The 27,692-nt window shown below is 50.2% G+C and overlaps 1 protein-coding gene across 3 annotated transcripts in view; it reads left to right on the top strand.

The window, feature by feature from the left end:
* The window catches only part of RBPMS2 (RNA binding protein, mRNA processing factor 2), a 56,627-nt gene that overhangs the window by 15,369 nt on the left and 13,566 nt on the right, over nucleotides 1–27,692 (top strand). Inside the window, exons 2-8 of one of the 3 annotated variants that reach the window (XM_049852561.1) lie at nucleotides 2,943–3,020; nucleotides 3,635–3,673; nucleotides 4,396–4,458; nucleotides 4,772–4,922; nucleotides 5,409–5,554; nucleotides 12,956–13,025; nucleotides 13,272–14,437. In XM_049852561.1, coding sequence (XP_049708518.1) covers nucleotides 2,943–3,020; nucleotides 3,635–3,673; nucleotides 4,396–4,458; nucleotides 4,772–4,922; nucleotides 5,409–5,554; nucleotides 12,956–13,018 — 540 coding nt within the window. In that variant the 3' untranslated portion in view covers nucleotides 13,019–13,025; nucleotides 13,272–14,437. Of the gene's footprint in view, nucleotides 1–2,942; nucleotides 3,021–3,634; nucleotides 3,674–4,395; nucleotides 4,459–4,771; nucleotides 4,923–5,408; nucleotides 5,555–12,955; nucleotides 13,026–13,271; nucleotides 14,438–27,692 lie in introns of those variants that run through there. The other 2 variants (XM_049852562.1, XM_049852560.1) reach the window with 2 other exon arrangements.

Raw genomic sequence — 27,692 nt, 5'->3', positions numbered from 1 at the left:
GACAGTTTGGAATCTAAAAGATGAAGACCAGAGGAAAAGGATCATGTGGACTGGAGACAAGGCTGGGGACTAGGGTCTGAGCTGGGAATGCAGGAAGGATCCCTGTACCCCACCCCCACCCCAAGCGGGAAACTTTATGCTGAGAACTTGCTATTTAAGGGGACCTCTGGGGAGGCCTGGCCAGAAAGGAGCCATTTGAGGAAGAGTTTAAAATTAGCTACCCCGGGTGAGCTGCGTGGTCCTTGGGGAGGAACCGAGGCAGAGGTTTCTGTGGAGCGGCTCTGGGACTTGGTCTCCTCTCGACCCTAACCCTGTCCCACCGTTCCTGGGAGGAGGAAGAGCAGAGGCTGCGCAGGCCCAGCAGGGCCCTGGCTGGCTCACTCTGCTCTGTCCATGCACTGGAACAGAAAGACTTGCCTCTGGGGGTGAGGTGGGGGCAGATGTTGAGCTACCCTGATGACCAGGTGCCCAGGTCCTGTTGTGCTTTCCTGGCGCCCAAAAGCTGGGGTCATCTCTGCCAGCCTGGAGGAGCACTAGGGAGACCTTAAAGACCAAGCTGTGTGTCTGTGGGCTAGTCCCTTCTGTTTGAGAGTTTACATGTAAAATTCAGGGCCTGGATGTAGGGATGGCTGTGCTCTGGAGTCCAGGAGCTCTGTGTTGCCCACCCTAGAGCAGTGGCTGTCCGATTTCCCCCAGGTGCTGCTGGGAATGGGGCTGGACTTGAGAGCTGTGCGTAAGGCTGCAGAAGCTGCCGAGGGCTGTGAAATGTCAGCTTTTCCCAGGCTTGGGAGCAGAGGTAGAGAAGGTGGTGGATCTGGTGAAGGAAATGCATTACCAAAGTGGGAAGGTGCATCTTAAATGGCAAGAGATTCCTGCGGATCTTTGCTGGCTACGCTTCTTGGCAAAAACTCATCTGAGAGAAGCTTGTCTTCCTCATTTATCCCTAAGGCCTGGGGGTCATTCTTGTGCTGGTGGGGTGGGGACACTGGTAACCAGCAGCTGTCTTGCTGGTTTTCTTTGACATTCCTGGCTCTGTTGAGGTGTGTGTGTTGGAGGGGAGGTGTCAGGTGTAACTTTGCCTGGCTCCTGACATAAGCCATTGTATTAAAAAGGCTGTTGCCCGGACCCAACAGGCCACCACTGGAGCACGGAGGACACTCTTTGTTACCTCTGGGGAAGGTGGTGTGGCCACTGTCGGGCACCTAAATGCTTTCAAGAATGGCCACATGATGGGCTGCAGGGGGGACGTGTCAATTTTTCTTAGATCAGCAGTGGTGAGTTGAGACTTATGCTTAGCTTATGGTATTAGATGAAGCTCAAATGATTTTCCATTCTTCAGGAAGCCTTCGTGTTGCCACATTTCAAGAGGTGTTTTCAATGGATCTCAAATGCCACAAACAGTTAAGCGCTTGACTACTAGCGGAAAGGTTGGCAGTTTGAACCCACTCAGAGGCACCACGGAAGACAGGACCGGCCATCTGTTTCCAAAAGGTCACAGTCTTGAAAACCCTCTGGAGCAATTCTACTCTGCACATGTGGGGTTGCCATGAGTCAGAAATGACTCAGCGGCAGCTGACAACAAACTGTAAAATCTCTCCTTCACCCACCATTACAACTATTAGTTGATCTGTCCTTGTTAACTCAGTAGGGCGCCTGCCACGTTTAAATAGCAGTAGTGAATTAGGAAAGTGTTTCTGCCAAGCACCCTCTCGTGGGCCTCACCTGTAGTTCAGGAAGTCAGGCTTGGTGGAGTCACAAGGTGGATGGACACCTGGTGTCTAATCCTGGCTTCGCCTCCAACTTGTAACCATGTTGAGATCAAGGTGGTACTTGAGGCATCGCCTGCCTCACTTGAAGTGGGCAAGATTCTACTCAGCCTTCCAAAGCCAGCATCATTGTTCCCTCTCTGAGGCCTCACCCAGTTCCCTTGTTCATTCAGTGAGCGTTTAGTACCAGGCCCGTGCCTGGAGGCAAGAGTACAGCACAGTCCCTGCCCTTCTGGAGCCCACTTCTCGTGTGGGGAGGCAGTAGGAGATGGACGAGAGGGTGCTGCACCCTCTGTTCATCTCTCCAGGGCAAACTGGGCCTTGGGACTTTTGTCCCTTTGCATTTCCGCCTCTCCCTTAGACCAAACAGCCTGTCGCCCAGGGCCTATGGGTATCTTCTGAAAACATAGATACATTTTTACCTGTCAAATATATTCCCAGTTAAATGATAGGCTTTTCTGGGAGCGGGGTGGAGTGTGGGGAGAGATGCAGGGTGTTCTCTCTTTCCTCCTAGCCTGTTGGTTTTGTGATCTTTTGACAGCCGGCAGGCACAGAAGCAGCCAGAAATGCATTTTTGTCTATTTTGGGGGTAAGGCACGTAGCTTTCTTCAGATTCTCCAAGAAATCCTACATCTGGAAAAGGATCCTTGGTCTGTGCCCCTCCTTAAACGGGCCCGCTCTTCTCACCTCTGAGTCTGTGCATAGAGGTGTCCACAGGCTTTTGTTAATGACACATTCAGGGTGCTGAGAGCCTAGAAGAGAAGGTTCACCAGAAGGGCTTTGGAAAGCCAAATGCTATGAAACTACTGTTGTCATTGTTAGGTGCTGTCGAGTCTATTTTGACTCACAGCGACCCCGTGTGACAGAGTAGAACTGCCCCATAGGATTTTCTAGGCTGTGATCTGTACAGAAGCAGATTGATAAGGTCTTTATCCCCAGGAGCTGCTGGGTGCATTCGAACCACTATCCTTTCAGTTAGCACCCAAACACTTAGCCGACGTGCCATCAGAGCTTCTTGCTAATAAAACCTATGAGTGGTAGTTTTCTTCTGCACCCAAAGGAGGCCCAGGAAATACCAGATTCTTTGAGCTCCAGAGGGACCCTAGTTTCCTGCCTGAGGGAAGAGCTGACCTCCCTGTCTAGCTGGCCCTGACCACTGTCATCTTCACCCCCCAGGTCCGGACACTGTTTGTCAGTGGCCTCCCCGTGGACATTAAACCAAGAGAACTCTACCTGCTCTTCCGGCCGTTCAAGGTGAGTCTGGGGCAGAGCCTGGGATGAGGGACGATCAGCAGGCATGACTCTGACCTGGATTGGGAGCAAGGAGACATGGGAAGGTGTTACCAGAAGCTGCAGTCACAGACCTGGGTCTCTGCTGGTTCTGCTCATTCACGTGTTGCCTTCTGTCAAGTTGCTTAGCCCTTCCGAGCTTCTGTTTCCTCATCTGTAATGTGGGGGCAATAGAGAAACTTAATAGAGTTTGCCATATGAGGAATCATTGCTATTCAGTCTAGTCTTTTCAGTTTGCAGAAGATAAAACTTAAAAAGGTAAGGTCTGTGACCCAGGATTAGAGCTAGTGGAGCAAGCGGGAGTTTACGCATGAGCTGGTGAAGGCTGCCTCATGATGCTCGCCCCCCGCCCCCCGCCACCGCCGCCCCGTGGGCTGGTCCATGTGATACTCAGCACCAGGGGCAGGAGCCCTAGTGGTGGAGGTCAGAGTGGGTCTACTTTGGGGGGAGGGGAGCAAAGGGAGTGAGAAGGTTGTAGGTGATACCTGGGGTAAGGTGGGACTGGTGGGGAGGGGCTGGGATAGCACCCCCCCGCCCCCGCCCGGCTCTGTCCGGCTCATGGTCGCCTCTCTCCACAGGGGTATGAAGGGTCCCTGATCAAGCTCACATCCAGACAGGTAATTTCTCTACTAGGTTTTGATTCCCCCAGCCCAGACTGACTGCCAAGCTTAGAATTGAGGCCTGTTGCTCTCTGCCTCGCCTTGAGGTATCTGGCCCCTGAGGCCTGTGCCCTGCAGGTCTGTCTCTGCCCTGGGCTGATGGAAGGACAGCGTCTGTAGGTCCTCTCTCCTCACTACCAACCGTCCAGGCCCTGTCAGCGCTGAGACTCAGAAACCTCAGCCTGGCCGCCCATGGCTGAGGAGCAAGGAGGCCAGTGCCCAGAGCCTTTAGGGGCCAGGCAGGGTCTACACTGGTCCTTGGCGATGTGAGATTGGAGAAGTTTTCAACCTGTTGCCGCTTGATTGAACCAGAGCCTTCCTGTGTCCTTGATACTCTGGGGCCCCCTTTCTTGTGGGGAAAACACCAAGGCTCACTCTTCATTATCTACATTTTATTGAAAGGGTAGTGTTTAGTGTGGTGGAATAAAGCTTTGCTGGCATTGTTCCCCACACTGTGGTACCTGGGAGGGAGGGCCCTGGGCTTTGGCTCTGCTCCGACCTCTGCTCCAGCTGAATGTGGAGAAGACATGGGCAAGGGTTGTTTTTTTTTTTTTCCTTTTTCCACTCTATTCTCTTCTCATCAGCAGGACAAATACTGTTTCCAGTTAAATGAACGGGCATTTTGGGAGGGGGATGGAGTGTGGGGAGAGATGCAGGGTGCTCTCTCTCTTTCCTCCTAGCCTGTTGGTTTTGTGATCTTTGACAGCCGGGCAGGTGCAGAAGCGGCCAAGAATGCGTTGAACGTGAGTAGGTGGAGAACAGGTCTTTCCCTGACCCATAGACCTCTCGGGCAGCGGGTGCCCCCCGTTCCCTCCTCTGCAAACCTCCCCCTGCTCCTTTCCTGAGTAAAGGGCATATGCTTACTTCCCCGCTGTCCCAGCGGAGTCCCAGGCTGCACTGTCCAGGCCAAACGCTATTCCTCACCGGGCCTGACCAGCACTTTCTCTGCTTCGATCCCCGTGTGGGGAGGCTGGTCTCTGGGGCCTTCTGTACCCACTTAGTTGACCGTCTGGGTCCCACAGAGTAAGTCTTTCTCTTCCTTTCCTTCCCATGTAGGGTATTCGCTTTGATCCCGAGAACCCGCAGACCCTGAGGCTAGAGTTTGCCAAAGCGAACACCAAGATGGCCAAGAGCAAGCTAATGGCCACACCAAATCCCACCAGTGCTCACCCTGCCCTCGGAGCACACTTCATTGCCCGGGACCCCTGTGAGTGGTGCTCAGAGCTACTTCCTGATGCCCCTTTCCTTGCCTGAGCTGGGGACCCTCGTGGAGTTGCATACAGAAAGCAGACATTTGGAATTCGGTGGAGGGAAACAGTTCTGCCTGTCTGTCCTTTTCCAAGGGGCTTTTTGCCACCCGACTCTGAAGCTTGCAGACTTCCTCCCCTAAGAAGGGCTAAGCTCCTGAGCTGCCAGGGTTGTCTAACTTCCCTGAAGCTTCCTCTTATTTCTCTTGGTTGGGATGGGCTGGGGCCATCTGAGAACATCTCAGAAGCAGACAGGAGGCTTACCAGGCCAGGCCGGGTTATTAACATGGCTTCTCTTCCTAGCTTTGGGGCCCTCAGGAGGAGTCTGACCTGAGTCGGGGCGGGGTTATGGCTCAACCATAGTGCTGGGTCCCCTTCTCTGTGTGAAAGGGGGTGGGGGAGACCAGTGATGTTCTGATGATAGGGGCCGTTGTCACCCATTGTAGATGACCTGATGGGGGCCGCTCTGATCCCTGCATCCCCAGAGGCCTGGGCACCCTACCCTCTGTACACCACAGAGCTGACCCCAGCTATCTCACATGCCGCGTTCACCTACCCAGCTGCTACTGCTGCCACCACCCTACATGCCCAGGTGAGCACCTCAGGGGAGTGGGAAGGGGAAGCCGTGGCCAAACTTGTCTTCCATGATGGTTTGAAAGCCCACACCCTGGGGATCTATATTCTTGCCCTTAGAGTTTGGGATCTGACTGAGGGGAGGGAGAAGATAAGCTGCCTAGGAGGCAGAAGGCTGTGAGAGCTGACAGACCCTGCTGGGTTCCACCCTCCGAACACTGCTGGGCATGCGCACACTGTACTGTATTTTGGCTGTGGTGACAGATTCAGGTCCCAACCTGAGTGTAGCCTGTGAAGGTAGGATGCCTGCCTCAGCCTCTTTCTGTCTTCATAAACTTGAGCAAGCCATGAAACATTTCTGTGCCTCAATTTTTACTCACCTGTAAAATAGGAAAATAACACGGGATACCTCAGGGTTTTCGAAGGATTAAACATTAGCACGTGTAAAGTGCTAGAACCTTACCAGGCACATCCAAGCACTCTCGCTTTCATTTAGCCTGGACCCTCTCCATCGTGAACCTGTCCTGAAGTGGGAAAGGGTGTGAGCTTTTCTAGGGGAGGCCTGGGGAGGGATCAGAGCTGGCCCAGGAGGGCTCACATACCCCGGAGCCTCGTGCCCAAGAGACCACGAAAGCAGGTGGCCCGTGGGCAGGGAGAGGCCCAGTCTGGTCAGATGCTGACCTAGCCATCCTGATGTTGACTGTAGTCTCACTCTGCCTCACGTACAGGACCCTCAGGAGACACACTACAGGGGTGTCTGATCCAGTTGTGGCAGGGGCACCTCACAAAGGCAAGAATCAGACGGGGTACAGATAGGATGCTGCCAGGCAGCCACAGGAGGCAGTGGCAGCCTCTGATCAGCGGGGAGACGGAGCGCGCTGAGTGGCTGGCCGGGGTGTGAAGCGCTGCTGAGGGAGAGAATAGAGGTCTCTTGAGCCTGGCTGGGTGGGCAGTAGGGCTGGAGGGGGAGGGGAAGGGGAAGAAAAGGCTACGAGAACCAGGAGCAGAGTGCTTATAGGAACTGGAAGCTGGAGGTGAAAGAGGTGGGAGGGGGTGGTGCTCTGATCACACTCCAAGTGCCTGCCTGTCCTCAGGGCCCCCGGGGGCTTAGTGACATCTAGGTTCTCCCCGTTCCAAGGCAGAAAGCTCAGATTCAGGGGCTACCTTGGCCCAGCCATTTCCCCGAGCAAAATTCTCCCTGACCATGGCAACGTTAGGTTGTGCCGAGGGCAGGATTGGGGTTAAACCTGGTGGTGTTCCCCTGCAGGTACCACAGACAGCTGGAAAAGTGATCAGAGGGTAGGAAGGTGGTAAAGACCTCCTGGAGGAGTATTTGGGCATTCACCACAGACTAGGCTCTATAGTGAGAACAGAGCCGCTGACAAGCAAGGTGGTCCCGTCCTCTGACCTGGTGTGTGCGAGAGGCCAGCAGCTACGCCCTGCTCCCCTAAGTGTCCAGGGTCTAACTGCAGGGGGCCCTTGAGGCTCTGAATGGGAGACAGGCTCACTCACATCTGGCTCACGTCTGACTGGGCTCCTAGCCTCTGATCCTGGTCTTGCCACCCATTAGCTACATGATCTTTGGTCTCTGGGCTCGTGTCCGTTCTGCAAAACGAGAGGGTTAGATGGATCAGGTGGAGGGGCTCTGCTTCCTCTGCTTTGGGATGCTAGGCCATGACTACAGAGAGGTGGAGAGAGACTGGGAGCCAGGGACAATGAGTTCATCAGATAATCAGGGGAGGGACCTCTGCCCTTTTCGGGGTAGCCCCAGCTGGCTGCGACTGGCACACTGCCTCCCTGAACTCCATACTGTCTCCCTTTCCACCTTCCTCCTGGTGTAGCCACTGGACTGTCCAATTCTAGTCCTGTTGTTAGTTGCTGTCAAGTTTATTCCAACTCAAGGCGATCCCATGTGTGCAGAGTAGAACTGCTCCATAGGGTTTTCAAGGCTGTGACCTTTTGGATGCAGATCGCCAGGCCTGTCTTCCAGGGTGCCTCTGGATGGGTTCAACCCCCCGGCCTTTCAGTTAGTAATTGAGTGCTTAACCGTTGGTGCTGTCCAGGGGTTCCCTGGCCTAGCTGCCTCAGTCCAAATCCTGACTCTGCCTTTCAACACCTGTGTGACCTTGGGCAAGTTACTTGACTTCTCTGTGTCTTGGTTTCTGTGTAAAATGGTGATAATGGTACCTACTTCATAGCATTGTTACTAGGATAAAGTGCTCTAGAAGTGCCAGTTATTTATTATTATTATTATTGTCTGGTTCCCCCTCAGTCCCCTCAGAGGCTGGAGGCCCCCCCATTTTGACCTGAGGAACTAAGGACCTTTCACCATGACTTTTTTCCCCCTCAGCCATTTACTCATAACCTTGAAGTTATATCAACTCTCTTGCCTCTGTTTTCTCACCTGAATAATGGGGATGGAGTCCCTGGATAGTGCAGACATGCTCACTGCTAACGGAAAGGTTGGAGGTTTGAGTCCACCCAGAAGCTCCTTGGAAGAAAGACTTGGTGATCTACTTCCCAAAAATCAAGCTTTGAAAATCTTCTGGAGCACAGATTCTACTCTGCCGCACACGGGGTCGCCACGAGTTGGATGGCAATTGGTGTGGCATAATGAGGATAATTATAGATTCAATTTTATAGGGTTTTTGTGTGGATTAAGTGAACTTAATATGTGAAAACTATTTAGGATGGTATCTGGCACATCGTAAGCGCTTTAAAAGCAGTAGCTATTGTTACTGTATAGTTTTGCATTCATGTAAAAAACAAAGGTAGCAATTTTCTCTTCCTTTTCCTTTGGCTTAATCATTTTATGCCCCAGAAAACCACTACTAGCATTTTAGTCCTTAGGCCTCGTAGGTGGTTGGCTGGGTGCAGGTATGTAAGTAAATCCATAGATGTGAACTGTTTACGTAAATGATTATGCACATTTAATCTTTTTTAATGTGGACTTTGGGATTATGTACAACCCACAAAAAAGACTCCGGCTTGGTCATGCAAGGGTTACAGATTCCTCTCTCTTTTCTCCCCTCCCCCCAGCCCCGGCAACCCCTGGCCTTTGGTCCCTAGGCCTGTACCTGTTCTAGATGTTTCATGTAAGTGGATCATGCAGTATTTGTTCTTTTGGGCCTGACTTTTCTGACCATGACATTTTCAAGGTTCGTGCATGTGGTAGCATGTATCAGAAATTCATTTCTCTTTATGGCTGAAAAATATTCCATTGTATGTGTCCGCCACATTTTGGTTTGGATCCAGCTTCATATTCTTTTCCATACGGGGATCCAGTTGTCCATGCACCCTTCGTTGAAGAGACTATTCTTTCCCCCATTGAATGGATCTGGCACCCTTTTCAAAAATTAATTGACCATTGATAGATGTGTGGGTTTTTTTCTAGGTTCTCAGTTCTGTTTGACTGATCTATATTTTTATCCTTACACCGGTACCACACTTTTTTGATTGCTGTGGCTTTGTAGTACACTTTGAAATTGAGCAGTGAGTCCTTCTGCTTTGTTCTTCATTTTCAAGATTGTTTTTGGCCATTTGGACCCCCTTGCAATTCTGTATGAATTTGAGGATTGACTTTTCCATTTCTGCAAAGTAGACTGCTGGGATTTTAATAGGAATTGCGTTTCTGCAGATCGCTCTGGGTAGAACTGACACCTTAATATTTAACGTCAAGTCTTCAATCCATTTATTTAGGTATTTTTAGTTTCTTTCTGCAGTGTTCTATAGTTTTAGTGTAAAGATAAAGATCTTTTACTTCCTTGGTAAAATTTATTCCTAGGTATCTTATTCTTTTAGATGCTAGTGTAAAAGGAGTGGTTTTCTTAATTCCCTTATCAGGTTGTTCATTGTTGGTATATAGAAACCAAACTGCTTTCTGGGTGTTGATCTTGAATCCTGCCACTTTGCTGAATTTGTCTTTTAGCCCTGGTAGCTTTATTATGGATTTTTGGGGGATTTTCCTATATGTGGTATTAAGTTACCTGTGAATACAGATAGTTTTACTTCTTTTCTGATTAGGATGCCTTTTACTTCTTTTACTTGCCTGGGTGTCCTGGCTAGGGCTTTCCAGTACAATGTTGAACAGCAGCGGTGAAAACAGGCATCCTTGCCTTATTCCTGACCTTAGGAGGAAAGCTTTCCCGTTTCTCACCACTGAGCGTAATGTTTGCTGTGGGTTTTTCTTAAGTGCCCTTTGTCATGTTGAGGAATTTCCCTTTTATTCCTAGTTTGCTGAGCACATTTGTCGTGAAAGAATATTTGACAAAATGCCTTTTCTGCATCAATGGAGATGATCATGGGATTTTTTTTCATACATTCTGTTAATGTGGTGTATACTGATTATACTGATTGATTTTTTTATTTTGAACTATCCTTGCATTCCTGGGATAAATCCTGGTGTGTCCTGGTGTATAATCCTTTTTAATATGCTGTTGGATATAGTTTGCTGGTGTTTTATTGAAGATTTTTGCATCTATATTCATAAGGGATATTGGTCTGTAGTTTTCTTTCCTCTTGGTGTCTCTTCTGGCTTTGGTATCTGAATAATGCTGGCCTCACATAAAATATTAGGATTTTTTTCTGGGTTAGTAAATGTAAGTCAACATCTTGGAATGGCTGGCTGGTATACCATTGTATAAATGAGCGTAGCTTTCTGTCGATGGTAAGCTAGGCTGTTTACACAACCTTTGTTCCAGAAATGCTATACCACAGTGCATGTCCATGTTCGCACTTCCCTGGGCACTTGTCCCGTTTATTTTCCTTAAGATAAATTCCTAGAACATTTCAAGTCAGAGTATAGACTCTGCCCATCTGCGTTAAACAAGACTCCCAGTGCCGTTGAGTCGATTCTGACTCATAGCGACCCTATAGGACAGAGTAGAACTGCCCCATAGAGTTTCCAAGGAGCGCCTGGTGGATTCGAACTGCCGACCCTTTGGTTAGCAGCTGTAGCACCTAACCGCTACGCCACAAGGGTTTCCTAAACAAGACTAGGGTATTATTTTATTTGACTTCGTGATGAGTGAGGCTCCCATGTTTATTCCCTCTTCCTGTTTCTCCTCTGTGGATTCATTCCTTTGCCCACTCTGTTAGCATATGCTCACAGTCCTAAGATTTGAGAGAGGGCCAAGTTCATGTCCTTCTCTTGGGAGGCTCCACTGCCCCCCTGTGGACAGCAGAGGGCCCTGACAGGAGACCTGCTGGCCCTGCCCCCCTGGGCTGGGGTGGGCGGGGTCCTCTGCCTTCCCTGTTCTGAGCTGGGGCAGGAAGGGAAAGATCTAAAAAGGACCACCGCTCTTCTCACAGAGGACCGCAGACCCCTGGCCCATGCTGGATCTCTGAGGGAGGTGGGAGAGCAGCCCCTCTAAATTAATTCTGTCCACTTCAGTGGCCTGGCTCTCCTGAGCCCATAAATGGGATCTTTCCTTTACTTCCTCCCCAGAGAGTCTGCTGACTCATCTTGGGCTGGAGGGAAAGCTGGTGCTTTGGAGGCAGCATCTCAGCACCTTGTGGGAATGGATGAAGCAGTCGCCTTAAGCAGGCGCCTGCGGCCTCAGCTTCCCCAGTGGTAAAGAAGGGTGAGTGGCGGCTTCCTGAGTGCTCCCAGCTGTCATCTGGTGTTCTCCCCTGGCCCAGCACTGCAGGGCGCCTCCTTGCTGCAGGGCTGCTCCAGCTGGAGGCTGGGAGAGGGTGGAGGTCAGGGCCCAGCATGGTGTCCCTGAGCTGGAATGCACCACGGGCCTCTCTTGTCACAGCATCGCTGGTCCTCATCCCTCTCACGAAATGAGCGCTAGTGTCCAGCCAGCCTTCCGCTGAGAGGGCTTCCCACAGCTCAGTGAGGTGAAAGAGAAGCTTCTTCCCACTCAGCTGTCAGCTGGGAAGGGAAGAAACTCTTTCCAGATGTTTAGGAGACAGGGTAGAAAATAGGGCCTCTGAGGCTGGACAGCTCAGAGGATTAGGGTCTCCTGAACCTGAGGACTGAGCCTTTGGTGTGGCGTGAGGCTCGCTAAGGCGGCTCCAGCACCTCTGGAGTCGGCTGTTCCCTGGTGACAGCAGTGCCACGTCCTCGGACCCCAGGGAGGGTACTAGTATTGGTTACGTGCCCAAGAGCCTGGTCTGCTCTGTGCCAAGTGTCCTGGCATCTTAAGGTAGCCAGCTCTTAACTTCCTGCTGAACCTTTGGGAGGATGTGATGACCAGAATCCTGCGCTCTGTAATACGGCTCCTAAAACATGGAGGGGGTGCAGGAGCAAGTTCTTGGGAGCTTCTCTTCCATCAGTCCCGCATGGCCTGGCATTTTCGAAATCTCTGCTTACCCGAGAGGCAAAGATTCCAGGCGGCTGAGTAGGTAATGTGTCTGCCTGCTTCTGCTCATTTCCACAGTGGCTTTCATGTGCTGTCCCTTCCTTTTCTAAGGGCCCTGGATCTCTGCTCTGGGTGCTCATCCCTCCTCACCCGTGGGTTCCTCTGGTGCCCAGCCCCCACTGTCCCAGGAGCCCTAGGTTGGGCTCTGTATAACTGGGGCTGACTCCTTCCCTGCAGCCTTGCTTGATGGCCACCACCGCTTGCCTTCCCAACAACCCGCCTGTGGGGCGAGGAGATGTGTGTAATTTCCTTGAAATTATAAAATAATACCTAGTGTCTGGGAGTCTTGCTTTGGGGCTGGATGAAGAGAAATGGCTACTGCTCTGTGGGGTTTTTTGGCAAGTTCCAGGGTTTAGGCACCTGCCTGCGCTGGAGAGGAGGATCTGAAGCTGCCCCCACTGCCCCGAGGGCTTGCTGTTAGGTACCTAGTCTCTTTTAGACTTATGAGGCTTGTAATGAGGGAGCAGGAGGCGTGGGGGGAAGCATCGGCTGCATCTCATCCATGGCCTCCTCAGAGAAGCACACGGGTACTGCCCAGGGAGACCACACCAACTGGATTTTAATGTATTTTTACATTCTGTCCTATCTGACCACTTCATGCCTCGATCATTCTCCATCCTATAGCTAGATAAGGATGTTGAGACCCAAAGGAGCCAGTGCAAGCTGCATTAGGTCAATTCGCCTAAAGCTAGGAATCCCCGCTCTCTCTTAGTAAAGGAGGAGAAAGGTGAATTGTTGACTCCAGGGCCCCTGGCTGTCAAGACACCCCACCTGGTACAACCTGGCACAATCAGGCTTAGGGTGTATGAAACACCTCCATAACCTTTACCTCATCCAAGCCTTTGCCCTATGGGGTAGGCAGATCAGGTGGTGTGCTGTTTGTTTGAAGGATGAAGAAAGTGATACTTAAGAGGTGAGTAATGGCCCGACGGCTGCCAGCCAGACAGGGACAGAACCAGGACTCTCACAGGGACACCGAGGCCACGTTACTGGGCCCGGGTGTTGTGGGAACGGACTACGTGGCTAGTCCCCAACTTTGGCTTCTCTTGCAGGTACGCTGGTATCCTTCGTCTGACACCGCCCAGCAAGGATGGAAGTACCGTCAGTTCTGTTAGTTCTTCAGTAAGTGCCAGTCCCAAAGTTCAGGACGAAAAGCATCCCAGGTCCTGACTTCCCACAAGGCCATGGTTGCTCCCTCAGCCTGAGTCCTGAGAAGCCAGTTCCTAGGGCCCTCTGACTGTCTTTTCCCCTTTCCCCCCACCTGTTGTCCCAGCCTCCCATCTGCACAGGTACCTCAGGGTCCCTGAAGGACACAGGAAGGCCTGGCTCAGCTTCACTTCTGCTCATGGCCACTTCTCTCCCCTCCAGGTCTTGTCACTGCAGGTCGAAGCCCCTGCCTGCTGGGGAGATCCCAGGAGTCAGTTCTGGGGATCCTGTACAGTGGTGCCTAGAGCTTCCGCTCCCCCCAGGCAGCCATGGAGAGCTGCTGCTTCCTCCAAAGACTGTGAATTTTAAGCCTGACTCAGTGGACTGCTTCCTGTTTCCTGTCTTGCCTCTTCCGCAGCCTGTCCTTCCCAAGGCCTTTCTCCAAGGCCCCACGGGAGGATTTAGGGGCTGCCTTGCTGGGACGCCCAGCCCCCCAACCCAAAGGCCTCGCTGGGACCGAGCAAGGCCCATCCTCCTGTCTGAACTAGCTTTGGTAGCTCCACCTCAAGGAAATGAGGTGATTATTTCTCATGTTTTCTGGCATGATTAGGAGACTTAAACTTGTGATATGTGAGTACACAGTTTGTTCTCACATTGGTGTCACCATAGCAACAGGTCCTGGCCACTGATGGCTCATCATTCCTGGTGGCTCCCCATGCCCCTCCCTCATGTGTCTCCCTGCTCCAGCCTGACCCAGCTCTGCAGCCGGTTCTGCCCCGATGGCTCCACCCCACACACTTCCAGGCAGAACAGCTACAACAAAACCCCAGCAAATATATCATGTTTTCTTTTCCATTTCAAGTCAGGGTCCTCTGCTTTCTTCTCCGCACATGGCCCAACAGCTGTCAGAAAGTCCTCTCTGCTCCGCAGCTTTACCTCACCACAGCGCTCCTCCATGCCACTGTTCCTTATTCTTTCCAAGTTTCCAAACCAAAACGGAAAGTATTTTTGTACCCTGTGTAACAAAATATTTATGCATCATAAAGGATTTTTTGTGTGTGTGTGCAATTAATTATTAAAGAGACCTTGTTCGCCCTGTCAGATGAGTTTAATGTTTAGTTCGAGGCATGAAGAAGAAAAAGGTTTCCGTTCTGTAGAAATGAACCTTTTTTTTTTTTTTGGTCAGGTATTACTTTAAGAAAAATGAAATGAAGGAAAAATTGTGCAATTTTAGTTTATTCTGTGAGCAAACCAGTGCTTTACCTTAAGCTGCAGCCGTGACTGTTGCGGCTTTCAGACTTGGGAGTCTAGGTGGCTGTTGTTAATTGCTGATCCTGTGAGAATGTGAAACTGGATAATATATGAAATGCAAAATAAAAAAAAAAAATCACCCAAAGTGACCGTTCTCTGACCCTTGCTTCCACGTTCATAGGATGCAGACTGCCACTTAGAGGCATAACCAGAGGTGAGGTATTGAGACCCAAAGGGTAAAAGAAGTGAAGTGGGCCACGGCTGGCCGAGGCAGCGTGTCCTTGCTTGGCTGGCCTGGTGAGAGGACACAAGAGCCCAGTTAGCCTCCCTCCTTGTAACTTAAAAAAACCAAATCCACTGCCGTCGAGTCGATTCCGACTCATAGCAACCCTATAGGACAAAGTAGAACTGCCCGATAGAGTTTCCAAGGAGTACCTGGCAGATTCGAACTGCCGACCTCTTGGTTAGCAGCCGTAGCACTTAACCACTACGCCACCGGGGTAACTTAAGAAACAAAGTCCTGGAGGCTAAGTGACTTGCCCAAGGGCCATAGAGCCGGGGGGCCAAATCTGTCACACACCACATTTGAGAGTAAAATGGAGCTCTGGGGGCAGCAATTGAGATGATAATTTTCATAAAAGTCAGGCTGGTGTTCCCCATACCCTCTATCTGACAGGGCTTTGCACCCAAAGTGACCTTGTGTTGTGACGGTCCTGCTGTCTAGTGCTTAACCCCTCATGGCTGTGGTCTTTTCAAGCCTTCTAGTAGGAAAGGGGAAACCCTGGTGGTGCAGTGGTTAAGAGCTTCGGTTGCTAACCAAACGGTTGGCAGTTTGAATCCACCAGGCGCTCCTTGGAAACTCTATGGGGCGGTTCTACTCTGTCCTATAGGATTGCTGTGAGTCGGAATCGACTCGACAGGAATGAGTTTGGTTTGGTGTTAGTAGGAAGAGAGGAGCCCTGGTGGCACAGTGGTTAAAGTGCTCATCCACTAATCAAAAGGCTGGCAGTTTGGACCCACCAGCCACTGGGAGGGAGGAAGATGTGGCAGCCTGCTTTCATAAAGAGTACAGCCTTGGAAACCTTATGGAGCAGTTTTACTCTGTCCTATAGGGACGCTGTGAGTCAGAATTGCAATGTGTTTGGTTCTTGGTTTAGTAGGAAAGGGCTGTGATTTGGAATGCTGGGCTCCTCCGTGAAGTCCTCGGGGTGTCTTGTGAAGCTGTGTTGCATCCTTTCCCTAGGGGAAAGATGGGGCCCAGGAATCTGGCCCAGAAAGGGTGAAATGACCCACCTTGTAGGCTGCAGTTGGAGTTCCTGAGAGCAGGTTTTGCTGGAAGCCAGGAGCAAATGGCAGGCATGGATCATGATGGCCATATGGTGCCAGACTCCGGGCTGCGTGGGACTGGGTGCCAGGATGCTAACAGCTGGCCCAAATTCTTTTGTGATTTTAGGCCTCAGTTTACTCATCTGTGAAATGGTGCTTTGAAATCCTTCCCAGCGTCTTCTGGAGGCTCTGCAGCACCGACGTCAAGGTTTTGCTGTTTGTCTTTTACATCCCTGCTTGGGAGAGCTGCCCTGCACCCCACCCTTACCCCACACTTCGCAGTCTGGCTCACAGCTGCATCCGGGGATGGAGGGCAGAAGACCCCAGAGCTTCACTCCTGGCAGACTCCATCCCAACCTTTCTCTGATCAAGATGGAAGTGGCTGTGGCTGGCCATGGTCTCTCCCTCACCTGTACCTTGGGTGACCTGATGCCCCTCCCCACTCCCTGCCTCACCCCTTTCCCTGAATCCCAGTCTTGTACTCGGTGGCTTGAGTCTGAGGTGAAGGTGCCAGCTCCTAAAGATGGGGTGACACAGACAGCCCCAGCTGGTCTCTGCATGTGGTGAAAGGACAGCTCCCCCAGGTGCCAAGAGGGAGAAGCCTGGCCAGACCTAGGTTCTGGGGTAGCTGGTGGCAGGTGGGTGGGTTACCTGGAGCCCAGAGAGGTGCTGGGAGCAGAGGAGTTGGTGGCAGTGTTCACACCAGGAAAGGAGGGGTGTGGGTAATTTTCCCACCTTGTGCCCCTCACCGCACCGCAGTATCGCAGTATCTGGACCGGCTGGGCGCTTCGGCCAAGGCAGTTACGCCTTCCAGCCAGCAGCCCCCACCCCAGGGCGGAGCCAAAGCCTGACCTACTTCAGTTGTCCGGGAACCGCTGGGTCTCCCTGAGGTGGTGAATTATTTAGCTGGGACGTCTGGGCCTTTCTGAAAGGGGCCGAGTAAGCTGCTTCATAATTTAGAGACCCCCGTGCCGCCGTCTTCCCCGGGGGAGCCTCCTTCATGCTCTGTTGAACAGGGTCCAGGCCTGGGCCTGAGAGGAGGAGCAGGCAAGCGGGGGAGGCCCTGTGGCCGTCTCAGAAGGGGCTCTTCAGCTGGATGGGGGATTTCCAGAAAAGCCTCAGTGGACAGTCATTTATGGACTGAACTTGAGAGGTTACAGCGAGGACACTGAGGCTGCAGCCAGACGCTGCCGCTTGCTGACTCCCCCGCCCGGCGCCCCCCCGACCCCGTGCTGTCCAGGACACACCTTATTTCTTTCCGGGGTGTTTAGTCCTGATCTCTGACTGCAGGTGAAAGGTTTCTTTCCTCTCTGGAAAGAATCTGAGCATCTTGGAATAATCTCCCAGCAGCACTGAAATCCAGCATCTTTACGAGTGAATCCTCTCCCTCCTGCTCCAGCGAGGCTGGTGCTAAACAAGTGCTTATCCAGGCACCAGGGAGCCCCTACTGCCCCCTGTGTCCTGGCCAGAAGCCGGCTCTGTATCTTCCAGGGTAAAGTTAACACATGTCAACCCTGACTGAGCCATTCCTTCCTGGGCCCTGCTGCCTGGTCAGCATTGTTAGAGACAGGATTTTTATTCTGGGGCATTGACAGGAGAGCAAAGTCCCTGGGTGATGCAAACAGTTAATGCACTTAGCTGAAAACCGGAAGGTTGGAGGTTCGAGTCCATTCAGGGGTACCTCGGAAGCAAGGCCTGGCAGTCTGCATCAAAAATTTAAGCGATTGGAAGCCCTATGGAGCACAGTTCTACTCTGGCACATATGGGATCTCCATGAGTCAGAGTGATCTGGCAACTGGCCTGGTTGACAGAAGAGCAGGTGCCCCATAGGGTCCACCTTTGGTGCTTCCAGGCTGTGACCTGACATTGAGCTTCCCAGTGTCAGGGATCAGGGCCTGTAAAGGCTCGGTTCCTCGTCAGAATGCAAATGCCCTTGAGGAAAAGGGCAAAGTCCCCCAGAGTAGTAGAAAGGGGACCCTGGAAGGGAAAGGTGAAAAAGGGGGGAGACTTGCCTGCAAAGGCATCAGAAGGAGAGAGCAAAACCCCTCCAGCAGCTGAAGGCTTCACCTCCAGGCCCATTCATGCAGGCCTTCACGGTGGGAGGCCGGCTTCAGGAGAGCAGACCCACTCCCTGACAAGCTCTCCCAGGACAGAGGAAGCACCAAGGACCTGGGGGCCTAGCCTTGTGAGGGGGAGAGAAGCTAGGTGGATCAGCGCACTGGTAACCTTCCAGGGCTGGCAGGGATCGGGCATGAGCTCCTCATGTTTCCCTTGGGTCTCCTTGACCATCACCCAACCCACCCTACCCTTCTGGTCAGTGTGGAAAATGTGCATGAGTGCCCACACCCTCTTTCTTCTGGTTGGGGTTGGTGAGTGGAAGCCCCTGCAGGACTTTAGAGTGGGGTCAGTGAGTGAGGTCAGGTGCCCCTGGTGATAGCACTGATGGGCCCTTAAGATAGCCCTAGGAAAACAGAACCAGAGTGTTAGCTTTGACAGTGCTTCGTCCACTTCCCTCTCTCATTTTACAGGAAGATGAAGCATGGAGAGGTGAAGCGGTTTGCTTTAAGATCATCAAGACAATGGCCAAGCCATGCTCCTGACTCCCAGCCCTGTGCTCCTCCCACCACCCCACTTGGCCATTCCTAAACCATACACACCCTTAGGACACAGGCAGGGAGGTGGCAGAAGCCTGAAGCCCACAGGCCTGGAACCCTTGGCCTGCAGTTCCAGAAGCCAGGACTAGAGCTCAGGTCTGCTGACTTCCCTTCCCTCCCTATCATGGCACACTACCTGCCTTCTGCCCAGGCTATCTTGGTTTCTACATGGCCTGATCTCTCCCTGGGATACTGGGTCCTGCTCCCTGATTAATGGGCAATGAGAAGGCTCAGTGACCCATCTAGCTTCAGCCCAGCCCTGTGCAGTTTGTCTGGCCTTTTTAGCTGACGGCGAGGGTTGTTGGCCTGTGCATAACACACAATCAAGGAGTGGCCCTCAGTTTATGCAAGAACCAAGTCAGTGTATCTCCATTTCTGCCTGTGGTTGAGAAAATGCAACACAATTTAGTAGTAGGAGTCTAAGAGATAAGTAATGAATGGCTGTGCCACTCCATGAAAGCCTACCTTTTTCCCTCTGAATGGACATGTATCTCTTGGTCAATCTGTGCCCTTTGATCAGAGAGTTATCGTGTAACTCAGAGTTAATAGTAACACAATATACCCAACACATAGTAGCAACTCAATAAATGATTGCTGTATTTGTCTTAAAAAGAGCACAACATTTTAATATTTCATCTTTAACAAGAAATGAAATGGAGTAGATTCTAATTTATGTACTCCTTGATTATTTATTCCCAAGGATCTGTAGTACTCAAAAGATTTTTTAATCCCATGTTCCACCTGGAGGAGGGGACTGAGGACCTAGGGATCATAAAGAACATCTACAAGCCTCCCAAGCTGGCTTTCAGCACTTTGGCGCCTCTGGATCTAAGGCTAATTTTTCCTCAGACCATTTAGGACTTCAGGGTTCTGACTATAGTAGTATAGTAATAGTAATACCAGTAATAATCATGCATTCATATACTGCTTTATTGTTTACAAAACACTTTCAAATAACTCCATCCCAGGTGATCATCAAAAAAGCCTGATGAGATCAGCAAGAGAAGCATTGTATTTACCCACATTCTGCAGCTAACCAGGGCTCCTAGTGGCACAGTGGTTAAGAGCTCATCTGATAACCAAAACGTCAGCAGTTCAAATCCACCAGTCGCTCCTTGGAAGCCCTATGAGGCAGTTCTACTCAGTTCTATGAGATTGCCAATGGCAAGTGTTTTGGTTTTTTGGTTTGGGGCAGCTAACCAAAGTTTAAAAGTTTCCACAGATACAACGTGATGAACGTAGTTAATATTACTGAATTGTACAAGTAAAAAATGAAATGGCGAATGTTTTATATGTATGTTGTTGTTGGGTGCCCTCGAGTCAGTTCCTACTTATGGCGACCCCAGCCATGTACAATAGAACGAAATACTGCCCGGTCCTGCGCCATCCTCACAATTGTATCTATACCACAATTTTAAAAAAATGTCCCACAGAAAGCAGAAGACTCAAGACCCAGGTTTTTCAGTTCTCTGTCCAGAGTTAAAGGATTTTCTGTAGCTCTGGGGCTACCAAACCAAAAAACCAAACCCACTGCAGTCGTGTCGATTCTGACTCATAGTGACCCTATAGGACAGAGTAGAACTGCCCCTTATGGAGTTTCCAAGAAGGACTTGGCGGATTTGAACTGCCAACCTAACAGTCATAGCACTTAACCTCTACACCACCAGGGTTTCCTCTGGGGCTACAGGGTCCTACAAAAGCCTGAGCTCCTTGAACTCTGGGAGAGCCTCACAGGGCCAGAGGAGCCCAGTCTGGCAGGAGGAAGAGCTAGCATACCCAACCTCTCTACTAACCTGGTTAAGAAATGCAGTTGAATGAATGAATAAAGGAAGAAAAACAAATACTACATACACCAACGTTCATTGCAGCATTATTCACAATAGCTAAAAGGTGAAAACAACCCAAGTGTTCAACAGTATCCATCACATGGATAAACAAAATGTGACATATATATATATATAAACCCTGACAGCGTAGTGGTTAAGTGCTACAGCTGCTAAAGGATTGGCAGTTCGAATCTGCCAGGCGCTCTTTGGAAACTCTATGGGGCAGTTCTACACCATCCTATAGGGTCACTATGAGTTGGAATCGACTCGACAGCACTGGGTTTGGTTTGTTACGTTTTATATATGTATATATATACGATGGAATATTATTCAACAATAAAATGAAGAAATGAATTCCTGATCCATGCTACAACATGGCTCAACCTTGGAAACATGATGCTGAGTGAAATAAGTCAGACACAAAAAGACAAATACTATATAATCCCACTATCTGAATATCTGGAATAGGCAAAAGCATAGAGATCAAAGAAGATTAGTGGTTGCCAGGGGGAAATGGGGAGTAGTTGCTGAAGGGGTACTGGGTTCCTGTTTGGGGTGATGAAGAACTTTTGGAAATAGTGGTGTTGGTTGCACAGCATGGTGAACGCAATTAATGTCGCTGAAATGTGCCCTTAAAATGGTTAAAATGGCACCTTTTTGTTATATGTATTTTATCACAATTAAAATGCCTACAACCTTTAGAACACGGTGTTTATGGGGGCAGGGGTGGGGTGGGGTGGCAGAGGGGAACAACCAGAACAAGGGTGAGCAGAGCTCAGAAATCTCTTTAAGGTAGACCTGCCTCCTAATTTAGCCAAAGCTGAATATTGCATATGCCAGTATCAAATACCCATACCTGAATTTATTTATCTCTTTAGAGCTTTGTAAAAATGGTGCAATAGTGTGGTCAGACTCCTCCTCTAACATCACAACTGGGAGGAGAGAGAATAAAGATCAACAGCCCAAGGCTGAGTCCTATGAGGCGGAAGTCAGACATACCTCCTCTCTCCAGTTACAATTCTGGATCATGAATGTCTCAGGATGCAGTTCTTTGATCAGGACAGCCTCTTCTCAGCTGTCCTGTGCCCAAAGGCAGTCCACTCTCTGACCTGTCCTCTGCCCCTCTGCCCGGCCTCTGCCTAGCTCTGGAAGTATTACAAAGCTTTTTAGCTCTGCCAATAAGTGCCCTGGGGGCATCCCACTCCACCGGGAAGCCTTCTGCCCAAAGCCGCTCAGCTCTTTCGCTCCGTGGGTAAGCACACCCACTGTAATCACCTTGCTCCATGGGCTAGGAAGTTCACAGTTCTTTCTCTGTCTTCCGGGTTTAGGAGTTTCTCAGCACAGGGACCCCGGGTCTAAAGGATGGGGTCCACTCCCATCAACTCTTCTTGGTGGTAGTGAGGTCCTCCTGTTCACCTCTGGGATGGCTCATCTTAAGCCTAGCAGGATGGTGAAACTGACCAATCCCCTCATTAGGTTTCCATACACCTTATTTGCATGGTCCCACCCCACAAGGGCACCACGCACTTTATTTGCATCGTTAGTAAGTTGTGCAGTTCCCTTGTTGGGCCACAAGCACATCATTTGCATGGTTCTACCTAGTCATTTGGTAGGAGTTACAAGACCATGGCAAGAAAGTCCATGTAAAGCAATCCATACACTGCAACGTATGCATCTTCTTCACAATCCTGCTGGAATGAGTAGTTTCTTGATTTTCTTGAGTTTGTTTGTTTTCGATAACTTAAAATTACAGAGGGGGATAGGAGAGAAGGAGGGAGCTAAGCCCACAGGCTACAGCCACAGAACACTCATATCTCTGACTTTCAGTTGCCTGGGAACGTGGTCTTCATGGACAGGAAACCAAGGCTCGGAAAGGCACCAAGATCGTGCTTGGTGGTGATAAGCCAAGTAAGAGCTGAGCTCTGGGCCCTTGTCACCCATAGAAAGGACCACATTCTTTGGCTCATTCATTCTCTCTCTCTCATTCTTCCTTTCAGCAAACATTTGTTGCTCGTCTGTCTCTCCCAGAGCCCGTGTTTGGTGCTGAAGTAAGAGAAGAAGACATAGTTCCTTTTCCCAGTTTGGCATCTGGGCTGTGGAGCTACTCAGGCAGGTTGAAACAGGCAGGGGAAGATTTAGGAATTAGTAGCTCCAAATGGTGAGGAACTCTGGTATCACAGTAGTTAAGCGCTCAGCTGCTAACCAAAAGGTCAGCAGTTTGAACCCACCAGGCTTTCTGCGGGAGAAAGATGTGGCAATCTGCTTCCATTAGGATTTATGGCCTTGGGAAATCCTATGGGGCATTTCTACTCTGTCTTACAGGGTCCTGTGAGTCGGAATCAACTAGATGGCAACAGGTTTGATTTTTTTTTGGTTTAGCTCCAAATGGCTCAGTTTCCCTCCCATCTCCCCCACCCCCCCACCCCCCACCCCCGCCCCACGCAGCTCTTACTGACTCTTCCCACCCCACCCCCGCCCCACCTCTGGGCCCATGTTATTGTGGCTCTGTGCTTGGCTTAGCAGAACGGTTTCACGGGTGGTTGGAGAGGTGGGCGATGGAGAGAGATGCCCCTAGTTCCCATGGCAAGGAGACTCCTCAGCTTGCAGAGCAGTACATTCTCAGGCTCTGAGCCTTGGTGAAGGCAGCCTCGCATAATAGATGAGAAGCCAGCATCTCATTTCTGGAACCAACAGTCTATCTATGTCCTGGAAGTTAGCCTGAGCCTCAGGAAGACATGGAGGAGGACACACCCCAAAAGGGGAAACAAGGAGGGGACCAAAAGCCACCTGAGCAATGATCTCCACTAGGACTTTCCCCAAAGACCATACTCCCAAATATTTATTTCATATACTTTCCACAGAGTTACATATTTAAATTTCTCTTATCTACAGCTGCCATTTTCACCATTTCAAAGAACTTTCTTCTGTGGTTCTCTACAGCTTATGAGCTAAAGGCCAAAGTCAGGCACTCGGGGCCCTGAGGGTGGCTTCCGGCCAGGCCACTACTGCCCTGTGCACTGAAGTTAAGATCTCTTTGCCGATGGCCGCAGGCCCTGATGTATTTACCAAACCAAAAACCAAACCCATTGCTATCGAGTCGATATACTTACAGAGAGAGAATTTTCCCTATTAGATAGAGCATTACCTTCATCCTGAGTACAACAGGGGAAATCTCAGTGTGGCCCTACCCCAGGTCTTATTTCCTGATGTATCTAAAGGCATGCTTTGTGACTCCAGCAAGTCCCCTTTCTCTCTCTGAGGCTCCCTCCCTGGACCACCCTCTGCCCCATGCTCCATTGGCTCCCTGTGTTTACATCTCAGGCTTCTTGTCTGGTCCCCCAACCAGTGCCGTCGAGTCCAGTCCTGACCAAATTGAGTTGTCTGCTTAACTAAGCCTCTGTTGGGGTTTCCGTCCTACCAGAGGCTGGGGGGAGAGTGAGGCTCGGGTGCCCTCTCGTGGTCAAAATGCTCTCAAGCATCATGAACCGAAATTATCTCCTGAAATCATCTTTAAACAACTAGTTAGTTAAATTAGTAAAGAATGTTTGCTACGAGCACTGCGCTCTTTTAAAAAGAACTGTCTGTCTATGTGAGATCAAATTGTCAATAGTAACTCTAAAGCATAGATAAGAAGTTTCGGGGTAGTGAAGTCAATGGTGGTGAAACAACGTGGGTAGAGAGAGCGAGAACCGGGACACAAGGTGAAGAATGTAGCCAATGTGATTGAATAACATGTAGAAATTGATGAATGGCTATGTTCTGCTGTGTGTATTTTCACTAAAATTAAAAAAATATATATACGAGCTTTAGGGATATGCCCCTGCCTCCTGCCCCCCCCTTTTTACCCTTAAATTGTTGTAAGTATGTATGTATAGGTCCCTGGATGACGCAGTGTTTGAGCTGGAGTTCTACTCTAAAAGTTGGTGGTAGAAACCACCCAGTGGCTCCGGGGAAGAAAAGTCTGGCAATCTGCTTTCATAAAGATTGTTGTGTGTCATTGGGTTTATTCTGACTCACAGCAACCCAATATGACAGAGTAGAACTGCCCCATAGGGCTTCCTAGGCTGAAATCTTTATGGGAGCAGATCTCCAGGTCTTTTCTTCCGCAGAGCAGCTGGTAAGCTCAAACCCTCAACCTTTAGATGCGCAGCCGAGTGCTTAACCACTGCACCACCAGGAGCAGCTCTACTGTGTAACATATGGGGTGGACATGAGTCAGAATCACCTAGAAGGCAGCCAACAACACCAACGACAAGTATATCATGACAAAACACTTGCCGTTTCAACAGGTATTCTTCTCTTTTGCTCTTCCAGGAGGACTGAGGCCTGGGGCTACATCCAGGACCAATGTTCTGGATGTTCTGGGCCCCACTTCTGACTCAGGCTCTCAGAAGCAGAGTTGGGCAATCAATCACAACATCTGTGGAGCACTGGATTGGTACATAGCTTACATTCTAGGCAGCCAGTCACTGTGTTGGCACTGGGGATACAAAAGTGAGTTTAGGCCCTGATAGATTTAGTTCAACCATCTCCATTTGCAGATAGTGAAGCCTTGTCCCTAAGATGCAGAGAGATGGGTTGAAGTTCTTTCAATTATGCAGAATCGGCATAAAACTCAGGTGTCCTGACTCACAGTTTTATAAAAGACCAAGTCAGTTACCTCCATGCCCTCTGTCTTAAGATGGTTTCTCTAGAGAAGCAAAACCAGTGAAGCATGTATATATGTATATGTGTTTGTGTATGTGTATGTATACGTATACGTGTATATTAGGGCCCTGGTGGTGCATTGGTTAAGGTCTCTGCTGCTAGCCAAAACGTCGGCAGTCTGAGTCCACCAGCTACTCCTTGAAAACCCTATGAGTCAGTTCTACTCTGTCCTATAGCGTCGCTATGAGTAGGAATCAACTCGATGGCAATGGGTGGTTTAGAGACAGAGAGAGATTTGTCTCAAGGAAATGGCTCATGTGGTTGTAGAGGCCAGCAAGTTCTAAGTCTGTGGGTCAGGCATCAGGCTGGAGGCTTCTCCTGACTCACATAGCTGCAGGGGCTGATGAATCCCAAGATCCACAGGTAAGCTGTCAGGCTTCTGGCTCACAGGTTGTGGAGGCTGATGAATTGAAAGACTGGCAGACAATACAGCGGGTCACTGGCTCAAGCCCTAAGAACCAGAGGTCAGATGATGATGAGCCAGATGCAGGATCCAGAGCAAGTGAGCAAGCTTTGCCAGAATGTCCATATATATATTGGATGCAGGCCACATCCCAGAGAAATTCCCTTTACAATTGATGGGCTGGTCACATCAGACTGCATCATGGAGGATGACCACATCATTACATAACTGCCAAACCACTGAGAATCATGGCCCAGCCAAGTCAACACACAACCTTAACCATCACACCCTCCCATCCCATTGATTAAACTCTCGGACGTTCATGGTAACATGCCAGGAGTGGCACTGACCTACATAACTGTGGTTGATATTTTCAGAGCTTACATTTCTCATTTCTCATACCTGGGAGGCTTTACCTGTGGGAATGGCAGGGATAGACCCCCAATGGGAGGTCACATTTGGACTGTTCCCCTTCAGTGCACCATTCTTAGTTGTTGCTATACCTGTTAGCACTGTCCAGTGTTGATCTCATTTATGTACACCTGGATGGTCCCTGCCCTGACTGGAAGTTCCTTTAGGACACAGGCCCTGCCATCCTTACTCACCAACCCCATGCCCTGAAGCCAACCATAGTCCAGGGCACTTGGTGGTACCTAACAAGTACTTGCTAATAGGGTACTTCACTTTTGAGACATATTGCAGGCAAGTCCCTTCACCTCTCTCCACATGTGTCCTCAGGGAATGGCACCCCATGGAAGCTATCAGAACTATCCAAGGTGCGAGGGGCTACCTTAATAGGCAATGGCTTTCTTGTTTCCAAAGGCCTTTGACCATACATTGGACGATGCTTAGTAAGGATAGTCTGGAGGGGATTCAAGCTCTGGAAGACTGGTTGGCCCCTTCCTGATATTTTTTAGCCTTGTTCTCCAACATGAAATGCCAGCCTTAGTAAAGAGTTGCAAACTCCCAGTCTCTAGGGGCCAGGGGGGTGATGAGACTGAGCAGGCAGCCTGGGTAACTGAGTGGCGGGAGAGAGCTCACACCCTGCTAAAGGTGCAGTGGATACTCCTCGGCCCCAACCAGCTGCTGCTCAGCAGGGCAGAAGCCCCACACGGCTCCATGCTTTGATTTTTCAAGAAAAACTGGGCATTCATATTTTAATGTGAAAACTCCAGATTTTGAATGTTGGCAGCTAAGCAAAAATTAAAAGCCATTGCAGGGCCTTAACCATGGCCCAAAGCCTGTCAGTTTGCAACTTCAGGCAAAATGTTCTGTGGTGCATGCAGTGACTTACTTAATATGGCCCTTCTAGCCACAGTCTTTTTAACTCCCACCAAATGGCTGGGTGCTGTGGCTCACCAAGGGGATTGAATAGCTTGCTAATAATGTAAGTAAGGTGCATGACAGCCTTGTAGGGGTGGGCCCGTGCAAATAAGGTATATGGAACCCTAACGAGGGGACTGGTCAATTTTGCCACCCTGCTAGGCTTACAAGAGCAGTCAACCCCAAATCAGGGGGACCTATTACCACTAAGAAAGAAGACTTAGGGGTGGAATATGTCCACTGGACCCTGGATCCCTGTGCTGAAACCTCCTAGATCCAGGAAACAGAAAGAGAGAGCTGTGACACCGGAAACAGTGAGAAATGGTAGCAGAGGCAGTTGAACCAGGAGACCGGCAGGAGACCACGCTTCCTGGCCCATAGAGCAAGGTGGACAGTCAGTGTGCTGACCCACAGAGCAAGAGGCTTCCTGACTGGAGTAGGGTGCCTCAGGGCACTTACTGGTAAAGCTACAAGAGTTTTGTAACACTTGCCTAAGCAGGGAAGAGGCCCAGGGGCCAATGACAGGCATGCCTGCAGCAAGGCCAGGAAGAGGCTGTCCTGATGGAGGCTATCCTGAGCGGTACTAAACCTGAACTGAAACCTGCTACTTCCCTAAGAAATCTCATAATTGTGAGTATTGTCTGTGAGTTCTGTGTGGCCATTGCAACGAATTGTGGAATCCAGCAGAGAAGTAGAGTGCCGTGGGAGCGCTGGTGTCAGAACTGGTAAAAATGTTGGAGGGTGGAGGCATGCCTGACCTCCACCTCATAGGAATTAGCCTTGGACTATTGATGTTGGTCTTGATTTTCCTCCCCTCTCGTGAATTTAGAGGAGGTCAGATGGCACTGCCGCACCATTTTTACTGGTTCTTTCTAGTTTTCACTTTATGCAGTGAGTCTGGGGTCAAGAAGTATACCCACAAGCTCAGTTATCCTCAGCCCACATGTATGCTCTCCTCTCTGTGTTTGCTCCCTTCTTTTTCTACAGAACCTCCATTGGCCAGCAAAGAAAACCCAAACCAAACCAAACCCACTGCTGTTGAGTAGATCCTAACTCATAGCGACCCCATATGGTTTCCAAGGCTGTCAACCTTGATGGAAGCAGGCTGCCACATCCATCTCCCTCGGAGTGACTGGTGGGTTTGAACCACCAA

This window comes from Elephas maximus, chromosome 13 (genome assembly GCF_024166365.1).
Source record: "Elephas maximus indicus isolate mEleMax1 chromosome 13, mEleMax1 primary haplotype, whole genome shotgun sequence".
In the NCBI taxonomy this organism is placed as follows: domain Eukaryota; kingdom Metazoa; phylum Chordata; class Mammalia; order Proboscidea; family Elephantidae; genus Elephas; species Elephas maximus.
Note: the sequence above shows the minus strand (reverse complement) of the source record. Positions and strands in the feature narration are given on the sequence as shown.